The following is a 21,984-nucleotide window of genomic DNA, read 5'->3' on the forward strand; positions in this document are numbered from 1 at the left end:
TTCCATTCTCTAATGAACTGAAATAAGATGAATTACGCATTAATTTCCCTTGAAATCTTCCATGTGGTAATATTAGCTTTGACACTGTTCTGATGATGTACCATTGGTATGAAATGTTATATTACACTTGGGTCAGCATTTCACTCCAACAAGCTTTGTCAGAGTTTTGTGTGTGACTTGAATACTGAACACAGTGGAGCTTCCCAAAAAAGTCCCATCCTCCCCAGCGACCTCACCCAGAAGTAAAGCTTGCTTTTGAAAGAAGAAACAATGTGGCCAGTAAAACCAAACTGTATTATGAAGGGAAGAGTGAACAATGAGGAAAAAAAGACTGGAGCAGGAGCCACAGATTTCATCCTGTGCGCCTAAAAGTTTTGTGGGAAGTCTCAGAACTTGCTGAATGAAAGTCCCAAGGCTACCAAGTAGAGGGACAATAAACAATGCCTTGAGAACAGCTTCTCTCTGTGAAAATATAGAGAAAGCCAAGGAGACACAGTCAATAAAGGCAGGGAAAAGTTGGACATTGTGTTCATGGAGAACTAGTCAAGGGAGTCAAGAAGGCTCTTCAAGAAAGCTGTGTAGTTTAGGATACAATTCATCTCACTGCACAGCAATCTCTTAGATTTATTCAGGTCTGCTGATTGACCCATTCTCTAGTGGCTATACTTAGAACCTAGGGTATAGACACTGACAGTTAGTTATGTGAGATGAATTCCTTGTTTCCCACACTACTGCAGTATTCTGCAACAGCCTTCTTGCTTTCCAAAGCCAAATGACTGAGATCCTCTTTGGAACTGATAGTTTCTATCTATATCTCAGATATATATAGACAGTCTATATATGCAGATGTAGCCTACTAATTCTGCAGACCTAGTGTGATCCAGCTCTAAATGAAACTAAATAAAGGCTGTCAAAAAGATTAGGGTCAAGCCTCATGAGGTCAGACCTGAGGACACTAAACGTGAGTTCTTATTTTGGATTGCCAAACTCTATATGTAAGACCAAGTGCTATTGAATTAAGGTACTATAAAGGGAGCATCTAGGGACCTAAGTCTGGGATATGAATCCAAAATGCAACATAATCTGCTTAGGTGCCTGAAAAAACATGGCCTTGTATTTGTTCATATTAAATATATAAGCTACAAAAATTCTTCCACTGTAGCTGTTCAGTTGAACACTGATGTGTTTGTCTCTTGTCTGAGACTGCTTGAGATAAAAGCAAAACTGAAGTCTGCATACCTATGACCTCCTAGAGGATCAATCCAGTATCTGTGCTAAGATTTTGTTGGCAGCATGCTGATAGGAACAAGTACAGCAGAAGACGTAGCCAAGGTTAGAGGGATAGGAACAAAGAGCCCTAATACTCTTCTGTCCATGAACTTCTCCCAGAACTAGGACACCTGGGTTGGATCCCCTCTCCATCCAAGAAGAGATTCAAGACCAAATGCTTTTCTTTCTAGGGGTTGCCTTACTGTCAAGATCAAATGAAGTTTTAAATGGAGCTTTTGCCTTCCCTCTTCCTTGTGTACAGTCACAAATCAAGAGTTGAACCAGAAGGAAAACTTACGTAAAACAGACGATGCAGATGTTTAAATGAACAACGGTTTGAAACCTGGTTTTCTCCCATCACAGGAATAACTCAGTGAAAAACTAACAGAAATAAGAGTAGTTCAGCAGTCTACTCTAGTATGATCTATTGCCCATGTGAGCATATAGAAAGTTCATTGCAGGAAATTAATCAAACTCCCAGGCCTCTCAGAAGGAGAAGATTAATTACTGCAAGGTTGGCAATGTAACTTAATGGCTTCATAGAGGATAATTACAGCAGAAATATGGCATTAATTTATGTCAGAGTAATTTCCCCAACTCAATATTTCAAAGAATGAAAACTATTGCAAAGATTTTTGAATTCAGTGGTGTGCCTGCCCTGTCAGGGAAAAGTATGAATGGATCAAATATTTATCCTACAGGAGACAGATATAAACTGAGATAAAATTCTGAAACTCTGATACACAGTAGATGCAACAATAGAAAGATGATTCCCTTCTTTAACACACAAAGACAACCTATGTGAGAAAATCCCTGAAGATCCTTAGTAAGATATGTTTTATGAAGATTTGAATAATGTTTTCTTTCACCGAACTTCTAGATATCCCCAAAAGACTCAGCTCAGAAAAATATTCAAACATGTAATTAAGCAAACACAAAATTCCATCCTTGTTCAACAGAGCTCTGAAGCATTCATTGAAAGACACTTAAGTGTGGTGTTAGGAAATGGGTAAGTCACCATGAGGAGTGTGAACTGTAGTTTGTTAATTGTTCCATGGAAATGATGTCCATGCTTTTCCACTGTAGTAGTTTACTTCTCTGATATCTACAAGAGGTATAACAGATGAGCATGAAGTTATCTCCAAGACTCTCTGAATCCAAATCCTGCCTAACTTTGTGATAGCTTGTTCATGTGATCATACCTTGAATTGTTTTTAGAACTGGAATTTAGGAAATCTGAACTTCCAGATTATTTCCTCATTCAATACATTTAAGCATATTGAAGCCTTCTCACTCAAAACCCCTCATCCTGTTATTTTAGGGTTGCTCAGCTGTTGACCTCCACTCATTTAACAGGCATGTTTTTTAAGACTGAAACACATTTTTTGAAGCAGAGTATCAGAACTTGAAAAAGGAAGACCAAAATGTCCCTTCTCAAATCTTGACTGTGATCTGCAGTTCCTCAAAGAACATAAGAACTGCCATAAAGCATCGATGTGGCTCCAAAGCTTCTCTCTCAAAAAGGATAGTGGTAAATATCCTTTCCCTAAATATCTTCCCAGGTTCCAGCAATCAACCTTCAAGGGCACTCTTGAGGCCAAGGTTCCATATTTTCGTTTAAAAACCTCTGCTGATCTTGTAGGAATTTATCTAATCTTTATTTGAACGTATTTATATTTACAGCCTCTTTAACATTCAGTGACAAAAAAGTCCCCAGAGCATTTCTGAAGTGCGGGGGAAAACACAAGACTACTGTGCAAGACGGGAAACCAAGAAGTGAGACAGCTGCAGGCAATGTGCTTATATGACTCCTTCTCCCCTAATTGCAATGGCACTAGACACCCTCATGAGAATTAATAGAGATGAATCTGTGCAGATAGGAAAAAAGCCATGGGTTTTTTTGCTGGTATAGCAGTGATTGATATAGCAGCAGAAATCTTTTTGGAAAACAGGTTCCATTAATAAGAACCATAAATCTTCTTCCACATACTAAGAAAACAGTAAAAAGAACACTACCAGAAGTGAAGAATTTTGGATGTGTATTGGGAGAAGAACTTTAAAAAAGCAAACAAACTTATTAGTACTAGAGCAATATAGCACATAAGGAACAGCAGAAGGTCAGGTACTACTCCGGGTACTTTCCCAGCTGAGAACTACAAAATACATGGAACACCACTGCTGCAGAGTGCCATTGCCTGCCTGCTTCTAACCACCATTTTGGTATTCTCAGACATAAATGTGGTGAGCCAGGTCTTCCAGAGATGATACAAGAAATATTGCTGCATGACTGTAACACAGTAAATGTCTTATTTCTTATACAAATACGGTATTTTCAAGGTTATTCTACAGGCATCCATAGGTTCATCTCAGTGTTAGAAACCACCTGAGAACTATGTTCATCTGGGCATTTCCGTTTTAACACTTGCTCTGCCAAAGACCAAATGGGACCAGGGGCATGTTTTAGTGGCAGTCATGTGCTGCTGGCTCTGCTATGATGCTAGAAAACTGACCTTAGTCCTTGCACACACTCTTGTGTTCTCAGTATTAAATAGTAGACAAAAATGCCAATTGATGGGTTTGACTGTGTGAAACATGTGGACACAGAAGTCTCAGCTATGTCACATTTTCATCACCTTGATAGGAAGTTGTTGCTTGGCCAGCCTCAGATAAAAGCAGAAGTGAGAAAAGATCTACCAGACCACCTCCTTCCTTCTTCTTCATGGCACAAGATTGCTTTCCCCAGCTGGGCAATACATATCATCAGCAACAAAACACAGCTGTACAATTTTCTTATGTAGCACATAATAAACAAAACCAAAATAATCACTGATTCCCAAGGTGATTACCAGTCACTTAGCAAAGAGGCAGTTTTGTAAGTGTGGATCATGTTTTACTTCAATACTGCAAGCAGTAGGCCATATTGTGTTAAACTTTTGTAACCCAAAGTTCCCACTTATGTCAGTGGGAGTTCTGCTTAAAAACATAATGACATAATGTTGGTAGGTGTTACTGTCTCACATGAAAACATGTAGCTGCAGATAACGTGATACAAAAGTAGTTAATATCAGGGAAAAAAGTGAAAAAATATTTCTGAACACTTTTGGGGAACAAGCAGATTTTATTGGTTCATTCCACATCACTCCTAGAAATGTTATCCCGCTGTTTCCCCAAGAGCGCCTTCAGATATATAGAGACATATTTCTGTATTTACCTGGAAGAGGGAAGTAAGCTTTGGATAGCGGTGATAAATACAAGAACAATAAAGGCGCACACCAAGTTTGATTTGAATACTTCATCCCGCATTTGGGAATACTAGAATAGAAAAAAAAAAAGAGTAAATTAGCTGTTAACCCATGTAGTAGTTTCATAAAGACTGATGCATATAGGAGACTTCGGGGAAATTAGCAGGAAGAGCTAATATATCAATAAACCTGAATTTGTTTTTAGAAATGAAACACAACAAATAAATCATTAATAAGCTGGTAAAACACTTTATCCAAGAGAGCAAAACTCTGTAATTTGCAATACAAAGTTGTTTTACTTGGTTGCCTCTCTTACAAAATTATTTGCTTTAAAAATTTACAGGTAGATACTAGGGGCTTGTGTTGCTGAGCAGAATACTAAATACTTAATAGCTTAACCAGAGGAACCATGGGTTTCCTCACCTGAAGGCAAACACTGAAGTCAGCTGCGACTCTGCGTGCATGATGTCACAGAGGTGTCTCCATGCTTGCCAAATTGAGGCCATTCTGTTTTCTTTTTTACTTTTATTTTTTTAAGAAAAGTACATCGTTTGGGACATTCCATGATTATTTGGGATGTGGGTCATGATCTCTGCATCCTAACTTATCCAGAGGCTGTGCAGAAACTTGGCAATATGGGCATTCTCCAAGGAGAAAATGAAGGTAGTATTATGTAAAAGACCATTGCAGGTGCATTATTATTATGATTTATTGCGGAAATATTTTTCTACAGCATATCAAACCACCGAAAATGCTAGCAGGTTCCCCTTTTATGGGCGTTACCAAGAAAAGGAGTAATGGATACATCGGTGAATCACAGTGGATCAGTTAAAGTGGAAACCTTACCCAAGTCCTCAGCTGGTATCTATCACTGCTAAGTCAGTTAAGCTCCAATTGTTTACAGCAGATGAAGATTGGTCCATAAACATATTTTTTTGTAAACCTCTTTATCCTATACTGATGCCACTAAATTTTATTCACCTAATAAAAAATCCCGCAGATGCCTGCCCCAGTCATTTTTTCTCCTCTGAGCCATAACTCTATTTTATGTAATCTTCTGCAGTTTTGGAGATGCTAAGAGTTACACATGCAGAACAAAAGGAAATCAGAGTCAAAGAGATATCAGGTTTCAGAAACTTTCTCCAGCAATTTGGAAATAAAGCAAACTGCAATTATAAATGCCTAGAGAGCATTATAATTGAGAAAAATTAAAACCAATTAAGAAATGTATCAGGAACATACATTGAGAGAGTTCAGCTATGAACTACATTTTATAGCTAATCTGCTCTTGAAGGAAGATCCTATCTAGACTTAGCCTATATTCACTATATGGACCTTCAGTAGGGACTTCATCTTAGTTATAAACAGCTGGTCAAAACAGCCTCAAGCTCCTGAAATGGGAAAAAGGCTTCTCTCTTCCCTGCTCCCATTTGTTATGAGTAAGAGAGGGGGATTATTTGTTGGCACCCCTCATTTTGACTCCTCTGCTGTGATTATACCCTGTGCCTGCTGTTGGCAGAAGCAGTATCACTTTGACATGATTTTCGATAGTGCTCACAGGCAACCCCATTTTGCTGCTGGAAGCACAGAGGCACTGACCCTGATTTCATGTGCAGGAAAACAGAACTGCATCAGTCCACTTAAATAATGGACCAGGGCTTTTTTTGGTTGTGGTAGAAAAAGAACCAAAGGGAAAAAGAAAGGTACGTTCCTTAAAATAAAACATGAAATTCCAACTGTTCCTTAGGGAAATTATAGCAGACTAATTGAATGAAACACAAACATGGAATTGCCTGCTGTGTTGAGCATTATGTCAAAAGGATGAATGCTGCGGTCTAATCAGTAACAATGTTGTGATGAGAAATTGTTAGCATCTCTGAGGCAGCACCAACGCTAATGATAAACGAAGCATTTCTGTAGCAGTCTACCCCTTAATGACTTGGAGAATTAATTGAAGGATAGCCTAAGCCTCAAGGCACTTCCATAAGTATGGGGAGGCATGTAGCCAACTAGAGCTACATAGAGTGGTGGGAAGAGTCGCGATGTGACCTGCTCTGCAATGAAAACCTGCAACATCCCCCAGACCTACCTGCACTGGCGTGACTTGCTGATGGCTAGGGAAGGCTCGCCCTGCTTCCCATGGGACTCGAGCCATTTGCCGGCGCTGTTGCGGGAGCCAGCAGGCTGAAACTGAGCTTGCATAAGAAAGGGCAGGTTTTCTTGGCCAAGTAACACTGCTTATTTCCCACCTCTCCAATCTTTTCCCAGGGCTCTTTGAAAGGGGAGTACTGGTAATACAACAGGCTTTATATGTTCACCTAGAAAAAGTGTTTGTGTACTGGGGAGGAGGGGGTTTGGTTTTATCCCCACTGCTGCTCTTTGACTCTGGTAGGACCTTATGGATGAAAAGAAAGACCGTGTTTGGTTTTTTTTTTCTTCAGTGGTGTTTGTGCCATTGGAAAAGCTTCTGCAGTACAGGGTAGTGGCAGAATATGTATCAGGAAGCCCAAGGCAGAAGAGATGGATGAACTCCTGAAAAGACCAAAGAGTAGACACAGATCCAGTTGTTGACCAATGACAGAAAAGAAGATGCTGAACAGGCCCAGAGTTTGCCAAGTGTTTCTTACAGACCTTCTTGCCAATGGAAGTTTCTGGGTTGAAGGAAAGAGGCAAAGTCCATGTCTGCAAGGATGCAGCATGCAGGAAGGGCAAAGTTTGTTTCTTACTAATTTAATTTCTATCAATCTCACTCATCAGAAATCCTGAAGCAGAAACTCAGGTATTTAGGTCCAATATTTGGCCTAAGAAAACCTGTACTATGAAATTCAAAGACCTTTTGATATTTTAAGTGTGCTCGCCTCACAGAAAATATGTAGACACATCACTTCTAAGCCCAGTCTGATTTATGATCCCAATACAAATATGCAGAAAGACATAGAATATCTTTATATGAATCTTTGCACTGGAAACTTTCCTTAACAAAAACCTTACGAGCATGTAAAATTCCCTGCCCTGTTTACTATGCTTTATACTGTACAAAAGTACATGGTACTGATATTTCCAAGTCACTGCTATTAATGTGGAGTATCATGATGATATCTTTTAATTATTGGAAATCATTTAAAGTAGTATCAGGTTTTCCTTTATAAGCTATTACATATTTGGAAACCCTTAGTGTATTTTTGTGCTACAATTAGAAGTACTCTCCTGTGATGAGTCTTTTGTTCTATCTGCCTACATCCTATTTGTGAAAATAACCTCTAGCAAAATTGAGAGTGAATTAGTCTCTAAACGAGATATCAAATGCTAATGAGTGAAATACAGGTTAGTAATGACTAATCCATTTGGGTAAAGAATCTATAAAATATACCAGCTGTGGATCCTGCACAAATCCTCTGAAAAATGAAGTATCACAAAATTCATGTGGAAATACATATACTGCTTCACGGAGATAACCCATTTGCTAATGCAACCGCTACTCCTTGCTGTGGAATCTACAATTATTCTATCACCAAGAAGGACACAGAGCAATGAGATAAGAGAGGAGTGGGAAGATGTACCAACGGCTTAAACTGCTGTGACATACCAGTTGTTTAAATGATTGTAAACCAGGAAATGTGGTAGCTCCCATGGTAGTTTTGGGCATGCTGATTCCAGAAATTATTAATTTTTTTTACCTTTTGAAACCTTAAAGGAAGCAAAATGGTTCTTTCATTGCTAGCATAAATCTGCTGTCTGCAATTGTTCTATAATGAAAAAAACCACGAAACAACCCAGACTGTTTAAACAGAAGTCCAGCATGACATTTCAGATCTATTCAAGTCACCCCAAAAGATTTATGATCCCACAGCATGGTAGTCCTATTATTAATGCAGGAGGAAGAAATATAGTTTATTGTTCATATGGTTACTCACTTCTCCGGGGTTTGAGGTACAGAGCATTATTAACACAATTCTTATTGAACAAGGTTAACGTAACACTTCTTGATGGGATGTCAGCTATGGGTACTGGTTGTTCTGCCTATTGAATAACTGTAAAGTCTGGGGCGAGAAGTACTTACAGTTAAAAGAAATGTTAGGCAGATGCCAGCACTGCCTGAAAGTGTGATGGCTAAATGTGAGGGCCCAAGCTTTTTACACAGGAAAGTTACTTTACTTCAGAGCTATCTCTGACTCGAAGCTGCCACTGGTCTGAACAGCTAAGTGGGAGCAAAGGAAAACAGCAGGGTGAGGTGGGACGTCCATAGACACAGACTGTCTACTTGCTCGGCAATGCTGCAGGGAGCAGCTCAAGACGCTGATGTAGAAGGTCATGTAAGCAGTTGCAAAATGTTAACGACGAGAAGAAAGCGTAATTCCAGACTGATAGGTTAGAGGAGGGGAGAGCAAAGGGAAAGGGCTTCTGAAATAACTTTATAAGGCTCCAATTTAAATCTGAGTTTGTTTTGTTTTGTTTCCTAAATGGGCAGGAAGAAGGGAGAAAGTAATAGTAATATAACATGGAGGAAATAGCTACTTTGTGTAGCAAAATGGTTCACACATTTTTTTCATGACTGCCTGTAGACTATCGTTTAACACTAAGTCTACTGGGACAAACGTAGTTAATGCACAGGCAAACAAGGAGGGAAGAGACATTTCCCACATTGTCCCACGTGACATTGCCCCTGCCTATAATGATGAGGACACTGATTCATCTTTCCTTAATCGGAATTATCCTTTTGCATCCTGGTGCATTGCCCACCCTTCTCTGAGCACACCTATGGGTGCCCCAACACCCTGAACACAAGCAAGGAAGTTACTGACCAGCAACTAACCACCTGTTGGAGGTGGATGAACCAGAGCAAGTAAAAAGGTGCTGATATTTTTTAAAACTTTACTCCTGTGTAATGCTAAACCCCAGCCTGATTTAGAGGACTAAAGAAGATTCAGTCCAGAAGTTCAGGGACAGGTTGGATGGGGCTTTGAGCCACCTGGTCTAGTGGAAGGTGTCCCTGCCCATGGCAGGGGGGTTGGAACTAGGTGATCTTTAAGGTCCCTTCCAACCCAAACCATTCTATGGTTCTATGAATCTATGATCCAGTTTACAGGAAGGATTTTGTGTTTGGGTTGCCTGCGCTTACTGGTTGGGACTAGCCCGTAAGGAAATATTGAATGAAAGCTCCATTTTCTAAGCATTGCAGCACAGGTTGGTGTTGGAAATGTCATACCGAGAAGAAAATGTATCAAAATTTCTCAAAATGTTGAATTTTAAATAGACTTTTTGTCATCCAGATGCAATTCAAAACGTTATTAATATTTAAAAACTGACCTATGTGATGTGATGGATTAGAGCATGGGGTTTTTTCTTCCCCTCCTGCTTAAATTGCATGTAAATGAACATCTACCCTTTCTGTATAGATTTTCCTTGTGGCTGCTAATTGTGAAGTCTAAAATGACAAGAAAGTTTATATTCTGAATATAGGATCTGATTCTGGGCAGTGTCCCTTTACTCCAGCCCATGTTCAGGTATTGTTTTTATTAAATAGTAATGTAAGACTAGGTGAACCATTGACTAGCTTGCTCATTCAGCAAGTTATTTGTGATCAGGCTGTTTCCTCTTTTGCACAAAAAATTTCTAATATACCATCCTTCACCTTCTAGGTTAAATGCTATTTTGTCTACACTTTTTTACCTTATCTTTTGACCTTGTCCCTTGAAAAGATTAAAGATTACTCATTACTTTGAGGCCTTTAGATGGTAATTCACAGGATATCCGAAATCTAGGATTTCACTTCCTGGGTCCCTGTCAGCTTTGCACGATGTCTGCACTGAAGGAAATATCTTCATATCTTCTCTTGTAGCAGTAGTGGCTAATTTGGCTTTGGGGATTCTACCTTGTGTCTCAGTGTCATAAATACCCTCATGGGAAAACTGAATCTTTTCTTTTTTTTTTAAATGAACCTTTCCTTTTCCTTCTGCAGGAGTGCTTGTGAAATAAGGGCTTAAATATACTTGAAGTAGAATTTTTCTTTTCCAGGGGTTTTCATTAAGCTCTCACTACTGATACCACCTGAGGACTGGTCTCCCATAAGTCAGGTAAAAAAAGTCTGTTTTCCAGTGCAGGTTAAAGTAATGATGGAGAAGTGGGCCTCCATGCTTGCAATTCCCCATTATCTATCTTTCTTTCTTTCTTTCTTTCTTTCTTTCTTTCTTTCTTTCTTTCTTTCTTTCTTTCTTTCTTTCTTTCCAGTCTAAGTGCACATCCTATCGCAGACCTGCTGTTGCTGCATTGTAATAGCATACAAGTCAATGAAATAATTTGAGATCTGTGCAACCCCACCCCATGTCATCAGTTTTCAAGGAAAACTCTCCCATTGCCTTATCTTTTTTAAATTAGAACTTACATCTGGATGTTGACTGAAATAGAAATTAGTGAGATCATACTGCTGTTGAGAAGCAGCAAAGACATGAACAATATTTATCTCTTAGAGGCAGCTGTTAAGAAAGGATGTTTAAAACAAAGAGTTGACAAATTAGTTTTGATTTGAAACAAACATAGCAGCCTAGAAGACATCAGATGCATCCTATGACTAAATGAAAGTAACATATCTATATAAATATAGATATATGTTTTGAATAGAAGTGTCAGTTTATTAATATGCTCAATCACCATTTGTGCCAAAACAACCTGTCATCTGATGGAAAACTGCTTGTACTAGACAGCAAACGAAACCCAGCAAATGGCTGTTGTTCTCAGAAGCGGTTTGCTCAGTGTAGGCATTTTCCAACAATGAAATGTAATCATTGCAGCATTATAACACCTCCATCATGACACTGTCTATTAAGACCTCTAGCTCAGTTGCAACTTTTGAAAACTGAAACAAAATGAAAAAGAAAAACAAAACCAGAAAAAAACCAATGCAAGCTAGAACCTACAGCTTCTCTACTTCAGTGGACATTTATTACAATTTGAGTTGCAAATAGTGCAGCTACCAAGACCCAGCTACCTTATGCTCCAGGCTGGAGTCTTTAAACATCAGTGAAAAAGGCTTGATATGCTCTCTTCTCAATTTATCGCCACTCCGTAAGTCGATGGTGTGCTCTATTCGCTTGTTAATTTCCTCAGGCCCAGACTGGACATGCAAAGCTTGTGCAAGATGGTTTGGAAGCAGATTTATTGAATTTCTTGTTAGGGCAGCCAGAGTCTAGGGGAAAGCACATGCAAACAGAATAAACCTGCTGGTCCCCTTGGGTTAAAAATGCAATGTTTTAGATCATGTTGCATTGCAAACCATTACAGCATTCCATGCAATTCATTCAATGAAATCTATAGAAGTGTAAAATAAGAAGTCTGTTCCACTAAACACATACAGTACATTAGGGGGAGTACTTTAATGCCTTCTTTTATACAAACTAGGAGGTTTGCTGCTGCGCTGAACACTGGGACTGTACTCCCCTTTCCAGATTCTGCTAATTAATTATTAGAGCATGCATGAGGGGAGTACGCACCAAAATCTCAGCAGGGTTTCTAACTCAGTGGTGTGTTTTAGCAACTACGAACAGAAGCTACAGAAAACAGAAGTGACAAAACAGGAGTAATGATGTTTTTCTTGATCTTAAAGATACTGGATGTGTGTAGTTAAGGAACAGATCAGTTAGGCAGGAGTGAAGAAGGCGACATTTCTGATTACCTCAGCATGGGTTTTCAAATAATACATTCTTCTTCACTACTGGTATATTTCAGCCAGTTTAGATTACAATTAGGCTATATGAATTAATTTAACTGTAATTCATATTGTTATTTTATATTCTTTCAAATGCATTATTCCTTTGGTATTTCATTGACTAATCAAAAGAAGAAAAAAAAAGAAAATACTTTTGCACAGCTTCGCAAAGGAAAGCTAGCGGAGATAGTATGAAGGGTGCTTCACCTTCAGGAAAGAGGTGGAGATTGCTTTCATAAAGAGAATAACTCAGTCCAGTTTCATGGTATCATTTCATGACACAAACCACAGTGAAGCAGCACTTTTCCATTTGAATGGGAAAATAAACTCTACTACCTGTGATATTCCCAAGGGTTAAGAAATGTTAATGAATGGAAAGGATATAAACCTTCATACATCACAGCACAAGACATTTCAGAATTATTATGGACAAGAAATACACTTCTGCTCAAAAAAGTTATCCCGTAAGTCCTTTCTGGAAAAATCTTCTGCTATAAGCCCTTCTGGGCATTGTTGGGAAAAGGAGCTTGGGATGCATTTATCACTAGATTTCTCTGGAAAGCCAATTCTTTTGGATCATGGGATTATGTACAGCAAATGATATAGGGAGATTTCCCTTGTTCATAATCAATGGATAGTCAACAGTTGCATTCTAATGAATCTTGGCCAGCACATTAAAACACAGGAAGGGTCTCAGGAACCCACTGTCAAACCCCAATTGACAACTTTCTTTGCAGTCCTAAAATAAAGTCCAAAGACTCCGTAGTCACAGATAGTATCTTGCTTTCTCTTCTTCCATCATTTGATAAGTAACTTAAGAGCCCAATAAATAGGCAGAAAAGGGTATCAGGACTGAAATCTTCTCCCTATTGAAGTGAAAAGCAATCTTCCTGTTTGCTTTAGTAGAGAAAGGACTTCAGTAGAGAAGGTTTGGCAAACCACTCTACTCAAATCTCCCCATTTTCTCTTCAGAAAATCAGTATCATCAACATTTAGAGGAAAAAAAAAAATCAAGGAAACTTTTCTCATACTAAAGTTTCAGATATGCCTGAATCCATATCTCAGCCTTGGAGCTATGGTGTAAACTCTAAGCTTAGAGACAAATTCCAGGTAAACAATCCATTGAGTCAACTGGATAAATACAGTATTAATACACACTAAGGTACTACTTTAGTTTAGGTATTCCTATCACTTTTAAACTGAGCTATGCAGAAAATTTATTATCAGTTTGTGGTGGCTGAATTCTTACAAGAGAGTCTGAAGTCACTGTTAAAGGACAAGATCATGTCAGATGTTGTTATGTGCATTAATTCCTTAGAATTAGTTCATATTGCTGTATCTCCACTAGAAGTGAGGGTGGACAAGGTCCCTAATGTTTTAGTCGGGCATTGTGTTTTAATTACATGAGGACAATGATCTCAATTCATTCTAGTAAGTGACTAAATTTTGCTTCAAATTATATTTTAAAATTTCATTAACATGAAGAGCTGTCTTCTTGCTGAATGTATGAAGTGGTTTACAATTCATGGTAGATGAACATGACATAGTATCACCACTATGGCAATGGTGTCAGTAGTATCAGTGCAAAAATGGACTTGGAAGTTGCATTTTTTTTCAGAGGATAACAAGGAAATTCATATTTAAGTTTAGTGGTCATCTCTCCCTCACACCCATACATATACCTAAGACAACTGCTTTCTTGTAATCAGTAATAACAATGAAAAATATCACACAAATTATTGTCCCAAGTATATGTTCTTATCACATTTTTTTCTCTGTATCCCCCCTCTTTGCTCTGCATCTTTTAAGACTGTGTCATGCTGACATAAAGAAATATTGGTTCTCCCTGTTACCTTGCCTACACTTTATGAACAGCTGTATGGAAGATACAATTGTGAATTGTAAGATACAATGAGCTTTTGAACTTTGATGCCGACAGTAGCCATTCATCATACAGGAACACATACAAGATTCTGTGAGCAAAAAGCCCAGCCAAACTTGCATCTGAGACTAAAAGATAGGATGAATTAAACCAAACAAATAATAAAACTCCAACTTTAAAGATATTTTACAGAGATTTAAAAAAGGTGGCTGGGATTAGATTTTACTTCCTTCCTGTAACGTTTTCATGCAACAAGTCCAAACATCCTGACCTCAACAAGAAGGGAAATTTTTAATCATTGCCATTTAGATAACTCTAGGAAGGTTTTAATTATTTTTTTCATACTGCAAACACCAGGTCTTGGAGGGAAATAGGGAAATACAAAGTCATATGTTTAAAGAGACAGGATACAAGTAGGATTTGGTTCAAGGGGAAGACACCTAAATGAAGGTGTCTAGGTGCTTGGTGTCTAAGCTTCTATTACTGGCAATATACACTCTGGAAACTTTCAGCTGGCCAATCATACGCAGCTGTGGTCAGCTGAGATGCCCTAGGGTATCCTGGACAATGGTCTGGAGCTAGGAGAGATGGCACAAGACCTATGGGAAGCCCATGCACTGCTGGTCGGTGCTGGGGACCAGCTGGAGTGTGCTAGGGTATCAAAAGCTGCAAGAGACAGCCACGGTTAAGTTGAATTAAGCTCTTACTCAGCGTATTTCAGCATAGGTGTTTAGCACTATCTGAGACATCAGAGTCTCTTACCTGGCTCCTAACTGATAGTCTAGGTCATCACAGGTCTTTTATAAGCCCCTCGTCATATGGATGTCTCAGGCACCCTAGAGCACCACAAGTAACACTAGACCCTTACGTTTAGGAGCTGAGCTGTGTGGGAGATCGACGCCTGGGACAGTCAGTAGATACACAAATGCAGGCGCCTTGGTTTTGAACTGAATTTCACCCTGTTGTTTATACTTGTCTGTCATCTTGGCAGTCTTTAAGGGGAATTTTTGTGATAACTGTTACTAGTCATTGCAGCTACCACTAAAATATGCTTATACAAGACACAGACATTTTAATATGCTTTTTTCTTAATTCATGTCATTGGAGGCCCACCAGGTGCCTCCAGCACCACTCACAGCGACCATATTATGCTTTCAGCTACTTCTTTTGTAAGGCCCAATGAAGAAATCCAACTTCATCTGCTATTAATTTATTTTAGAGGAGGAGTCCCCCACTCTCTTAACATAAAATAACTTCTGTCCAACTTCCTTTGCTTTAGGGAAGAAGCCCAGACACTTGTTTCAATAGCAGAAAACTCCATCCATATTGTGCATGGTCTGAATTTCAGAGCAGGCATTTGCATCCTTGGCTTATCTTACCATTAGAGCCAAGGCACATGGTGCTAAATGTGCTGTGGACACATGTAGCTTTTATTAATGTCTGTGACTGTGTGCATAAAGAGTGGTTATTCTGTTCCTTACTCATATCAACATGACTTCAATTCGCTGACTTAGGCTGCCCATAGAAAATTAGTCTGAGGTGAAGAATATGGATTGTGATGAATCTGAGCTTGGCAAGAGAGCTCACCAGAGACTTTGCCATTTTGTATTCTTCCTAAGATAACTACAGGTAAAAGTAAGACACCTGTGATCAGAGTTGCTCAAATTTTGTTGTAACTTACATTGGGTAAAGAAATAAGTTAAATGTTATTAGCAAATATTCAAACATTTGGAGTGATTCATTGTTGGGTTGCTGCAACTTGGGTTCTCAAGGTCTGCTGCTGCCAGTGACTTTTAACCTGCATAATTCATGCTATTAAATGTTTATTCTGTCCAAAACTGACACAACTCTGGAAAAAGTTACTATATCTTAGTGTAATTTAAATCTACTATTTGAATTTTCAGCTGAAATTTATGAACAGTAATGACTATTGTCTCAACTTTAAAATTGAAAATTACATAATAATTGAATCACATATGGAATAGCGGGTTTGTAAAATCTTGTCTCCACCAAGAAGCTTATTGTAAAACTGTATAATATAAAATTATAGTTATTTCCAGCACAAAACCAAGTTCTTAAAAAAACAGTGAGAAACTATTCTAAAAATGGATTGTTTATTGCCATAAGACAAAAATCTGCTTTAAAACAACTGTTCAGTTATACCTATTTCAATGATTTTCATGGGCTTTTTACTAGTTTATTGGGTGGAAGTTGTTCAATAATCAAATAAAAACATTAGTCCTTTATTTCATTCCTTGTCTTTGGTAGTATCAAGGTCAAGTTTAACTGAGAAAATGATCAGCGAAAAGATAGCCTACTCTGCATAGGTTTTTTGGGCTACAGGAATTGGAATGTCTTAAAGGGAAAGAAGAAACAGAGAGAGATCAGAAGATATTCACAGCATCATGCACCCATACCTCTATTCCTAATGAAATGAGAATATAGAGACAGGTCGACAAAATACAGAGAATACTAAAAGGCAGTGTACATGCAGACACACAGATGTACAGAACATATATAAAACAGGGTTTTTATCTAACAGCAAACTATGCCATGCTCCAGTTCAGTTTGAAGAGACGAAGACACCACCATGGGCTGATTGAGTGTGAAGGCTTATCACTTCTGAGCAGATTTGTAAGAAGCAGAAGACGATTGACAAAGCAAGACCTCCACACAACGCCTGAAGTTCAACAGACAGTGCAGACAAGTAGGACTAAGGATGTACAGCAGAAGAAAGGATATGTCATGTCATTACAGATCCCTCAGAAAAATGGAAGAAAAGCTCCAGCTGACCTTGTTTCGTAAAACCTCATCAATCTTTCAAATGCAGTGAAAAGAGTGGTGTCTGAGGGCATTTTAACCTTTCCATCTTTAATACCTCTAAGCAAGCAGATTTCACAAAGCGATTTTTATGACTGTACAAGAATTGCTGGTTCCCAGGGTGCTAGCAATTAGCCATGCAGTGCTTTTCAAAAAGATCTGATCAGAAGCAGTTGTTATTATCTCATATTTCTATTGAGCTATGCATGACCTTATAGTCTAACTCACCTGCTAGTGAACCTTAATTATGTCTTAGAATCTAAGTTTTTAATATTTTTTGTTAAAAAAGAAAAAAAAAAAAGAATGGACAGACTTTTTTCACGAGGTGCTTTTGTAAAGTAGATTTTTTTTCTTTCCCTTATATACCAATAACCTACACTATGCTTTTTCCTCTGGCAAAACGTCCATTCACTCATCCCTTTACTTTGATGGCAGTGCAGTGAAAATATGCAATGAGATCACACCCTGGCTAGAATGTCTCAGCTAGTTTAGTAACATTAGCTTTACTTTTAATTTACTTCTTTATGGACTGGTTTAATTAAAACTAAGCTGCGTAGTATTTAATTTCAGTTGGAAAAAATCCTCAAAACCTCTGGTCCCCTGGCATTTCCCCAGTTTGGATACCCGTTTTATTTCTGCCCTGAAACAATTTGTTTAGTCCTCTGCTGTTACAGTATGTGTTAGAATAAAGGTTAAGGATGAATTTGTCTCCTCTGAGGCTTCCATTATTGAAATGCATTCAAGCATGCATTCATACTTGATGACATTAAAGGAAGTTTGACTTACATTCTGTTTTCCCACTATGTTATCAAATGGAAGTTCAGGGCTCCAGGATCCTTCGGTAAATGTTGCTCCACTGTTTCTCCTGTCAGAGGAGCTGACAGCCTCTTTCACAATATCTTCAGGCAAAGTCAACAGACTCTCCTCAGGTTGTTTAATTAAATAAGTCTCAATGTTATGTTTCCTCAAGAATTCATTACGCTCTTTGCCATGCCCTTCTTCAACTTTATAATCCCCGTTCAGGCAGTCCAGAGTGGCTTTGGAGATGTGAATTCTCCTGCATAAGTGAAATAAGTAGTAGCAAATACTGATTGCGCTCTAGTATACGTAGGTAAGAAGGAGTTTATGAACTCTGTATCATTTTTAACATGATGGATAAACAGAAGGGTTTCTATTATATATGATGATTTCTATAAAGAAAATTAAATAGTGTATTCAACAAACATGAGCTTCATTTGGGGACAAATACTCTCAAGACATGTTCTCATCAGTAGGATCTCATGAATGCACAAAGTCCTGTCACAGGAAAAACATTCACACCTGATACCTTTGCTCACAGTAATAGTTTAATGGGAGACCTTCCTGAGTATAATACTATTCAGAGTGAATGAAAATTGCCGCTTCAGGTAAATATGGTGAGACGAAAATATATGGTATGCATTAGAGTAGCTTATGTGGTGATCTTTAATTTCCTTAGGTTAGCTGGGGCAGCTTAGACAGTTGAAATCAGTGGTCTGATTGCATCTGAAGTGAATTAGGGAAATAGGGAAACTATATAAAGGCAAGTGAGGTGATAATTTCTGGTAAGACTAAGTGATGACTTCAAAAAGCTTTTGCAAAAGTAAAGCTGAATTTAAGAGATGACATACAAAAAGCTCAGATTTTGCAAAAGCATAATAGGGTTTTGGATGTCTTCTAACCAAACCTGGAGGTGTTTGGTATTTGGACTTTCTTAACCATAATTATGACTGCTTGAGAAGAACAGAAAGAAGTTAAATTAAAAAAAAAAAAAAAAAGTAGGTCTTTCTTATCTTTATTTTTAAGAAATCTTCAAGTTCCTACATGTAGGGTAAATTGCAGACACCTCTAAAACACATCCACATGTTTAGCCATGCAATACTTTATAATGCAGCATCATAAATGCAAGAAGAGATGTTCATTAGACATTGAGCAAACTCAAGCAAATAAATATAGTGACTCCATTAAAATTGGTTTATTTTTCAACCTTTTGATGCATGGCACTTTCTAAAAGTCAGACTTGCAGATGGATTCCTAAAATTCATAGTCAGCTAAAACTCTTGATAATATATGTTGAGGCATTTTTCTCAGGTGACACAAATTGGCTTGTTTCCACTGAAGGAAATGGTCCTAGCATGCCCCTTGGGAACTTTCTTCTGGAACGTAAAGGATGCCACTACAGAGTTAAATTGCATAAAATACTGATGGAGTAAAAGGCTATAAGTACATGTATGATGCGCACGTAACACCAGAAAATAAAGTGCGGTTGTCTTTAAGCAGTGCAAAATGCCCAGGAGTATCAGAATTTGGCACAAACTGGGTCTAGGTGGAGTATTAAATATCAGTATCTAACTAAAAGATCAAAAAATTGTCTCTCAGCCATTTTTTAACCTGTCTTAGCTTCCCTCTGAAGTCAACAAGGTTTTGCACAACTTTCATGGTCTGAAGTCATGCCGTTATGATGTCTGCAGAGATCAGTACTCTTTTGCAGTCAAATGTCAGTAAAACTGACAATAAAAAACGGTAAAAATGTTTTTCAAATATAAGCAAATTTTGGCCTGGACTTTAAAACCATAGCATATGACGTCTCAGAAAGACAATGCATTACCTATCTCTTAGAAACCCAAATAGGCTAAATTGATTTAAGTAAAGTACTAATTTAAAAAAAAAAAAAAGGAAAAAAAAGAAGAAAGAAAAAGAAAGTGATACATTAGTTGCCAGGGTGACTATCTTTGTGCTGAGTTTCAACTAATATAATTTGGGAAGATTGTATTATAAAGCCCTGAAATATGGATTTTACAATGGAAATGATAACAGCTTTAACTAGAGTGTGGAGCTGGCTATTGATGTAATACCCTTAAATGGACCAAATATTAATAAATAGTTGGTAGATGAAAAATATTTTCTGGTTTCACCTTTTGTACATCTTGCTTAAAAAACCTTAAAATATACAGTGGAATGATCTCTTTCTAATTTTATACAAACACAGTAAATTGAGAACCTGAGTACTGAGGTAAAAAAGTATAGCCTGTCCTGCTCTTGAAAACATATCAGGCCCAAAGTTCTGGATGATACTTGTCATTGATACATCCTGGAAAATTAATTATTAGGTAGGTTTTATGCCAATTCAGCACCATAGGTTAATACCTAGATACACCAGGTGAAGACTATTAGAAGATGGGGTCCTGGCAGAAGAATGTCTCTGAAATAACACTGTAGGATCTGGCACGGTTTCCTTCTCAGGTGTTGTGGAGACATTTTTTTCCTCTCAGAAAACCAGAAATGATGGCTTTTCCTTGCTCCCGACTGCCTCCTTCCACAACAGTTGGACTGCCTGCTTGTGCTCCTCCACTCGAGGCCGGTCTGTCCCCACATCACCCCATGCTTATGAGTTCTCGGGGTGATATTCAACCTCCAAGGAGAAGAGCTGAGCCCCTTCTCCCCTGCCCCCAAACTGGGTGGAGGGATCGTTCCCATCCCAGGCAGGCGAGCTGCCTCCCACCGCTGTGCACTCAGGAAGGGGCTGTGGTTCATCTTTGCTCTTCTTCTTCCCCCGCTGTGGGAGCAGGACCATTCATAACCCCAGGGCAGCTTTTCTGATGAAACAGAGGAAAGCAGTGCGGCTCTGGGAATGGGAATGATCTCAGTAGTGTGGCAAGCAGGGGGATTTGAATGCTGGCAGCAGGGAGAAGTAAGGAGAGGCTGAAGCGAACTTAACTGCTCCATTAAATCTGCTCTGTGTGCTAGGAAAGCCTGATGTAAATCACTGTTTTGCGGGACTTGGTGAATTGCTGTCACATACAGGCTTTGTTCTGTTGGCAAACTGATATACAGGAGTGGAAATCACTCTGCTCCAATAGACTGCGACCTAGCCAGGCATTTTATCAACAGCAAGGTGGTGCATTCTCTGGGTTATTCATTAATAGCCGTACTACTTGCACACATTAACAGTAATAAACTACACTTTTTGCAGGTGCGGATGGTGAAACTTAGATGATTGATTAGCTCACGTTAACAAAGCAGCGTGTGACTGACCTTAGTCATCTGGGGCTGTCATGTGAGATAAGCAGCAGGGAAAGAAACTTTTTTCTGCAGTTTTATACACTGGTGACACATGCAGAGAATAGAAGTTGTTTTCAGAGCATGAAATGTTTCATTTTCTGCTGATTCTAAGAATATATATTAGTATAAAGGTCTACTATGGGGAACGATGAAAGGGGCCTGCATTTGCAAATACAATATAAAGCAAATATCTTTCTAACTTCCTGGGAATATGACAGCTCTGACAGATCCTGATGTGTGTGTAGGGAGTACAGCACATGACTCAGATTTGATGACTTAAAACCTCTCTCACTCAGGATGACAGTATCACTCAGACTTTTTCCACATAAAGATGCCTGCTGTTATTGCTTCTGTGTTCCACGGCCAAAAATTGAATTGTTGTAGAGCATCTTTTGCTCTATCTTTCATCAGTGGAAGGTGGAACTGAAAGTGAACAAAGTATTCCTGCAACCACTACGGTTGCTTCAAATCTGGGATTTGTAACTTCCAAACTACAGTGAGATTACAGGTCATGTCAGGCAGAAATAACGTTTTGTCTTCCAGGTGAATCAGCCACATCAGACAAATTAAAACTAGGCAGCTCAATGGAAAACCATATATTTTCACATATAGACAAGGTGACATAAATGTCTCAAAACATCTACTAAAGCATGAAATTATTTAAAAGACTTCCCAGGGAGCCTGCTGTCCATAATGCCTTGTTATTAGTGTAAAAATCTATGAACGCATAATTCTTCCCACACTTTGTGCACTATTAAATAAAATAAATTACAGCCTTGTGCCTTACAGCAGCATTTGAATGCAAAGGATGAGAGAATGAAGCCTGGAAAATCTCAGGAATGGTCAACACCTAACTGGGAAATTTGGGCTACCTCTGAGTATTATATAGCCTGAATACAACCACTGACCTTTCCCAAGAAATCATACCTGGCAAAGAAAAAGAAATATTTTTGTCTTTTCCAATGCCTCTGCGAGCTGACCATTTCTAC

General features: G+C 38.6%; 1 protein-coding gene across 1 annotated transcript in view; it reads right to left on the reverse strand.

The window, feature by feature from the left end:
* Positions 1 to 21,984, reverse strand: part of ADCY8 (adenylate cyclase 8) — a 131,509-nt gene that overhangs the window by 31,109 nt on the left and 78,416 nt on the right. Inside the window, 3 exon segments of the mRNA XM_075023966.1 lie at positions 4,481 to 4,581; positions 11,497 to 11,694; positions 17,702 to 17,972. Coding sequence (XP_074880067.1) covers positions 4,481 to 4,581; positions 11,497 to 11,694; positions 17,702 to 17,972 — 570 coding nt within the window.

The sequence above is a fragment of the Buteo buteo genome, chromosome 3, assembly GCF_964188355.1.
Source record: "Buteo buteo chromosome 3, bButBut1.hap1.1, whole genome shotgun sequence".
Lineage (NCBI taxonomy): Eukaryota > Metazoa > Chordata > Aves > Accipitriformes > Accipitridae > Buteo > Buteo buteo.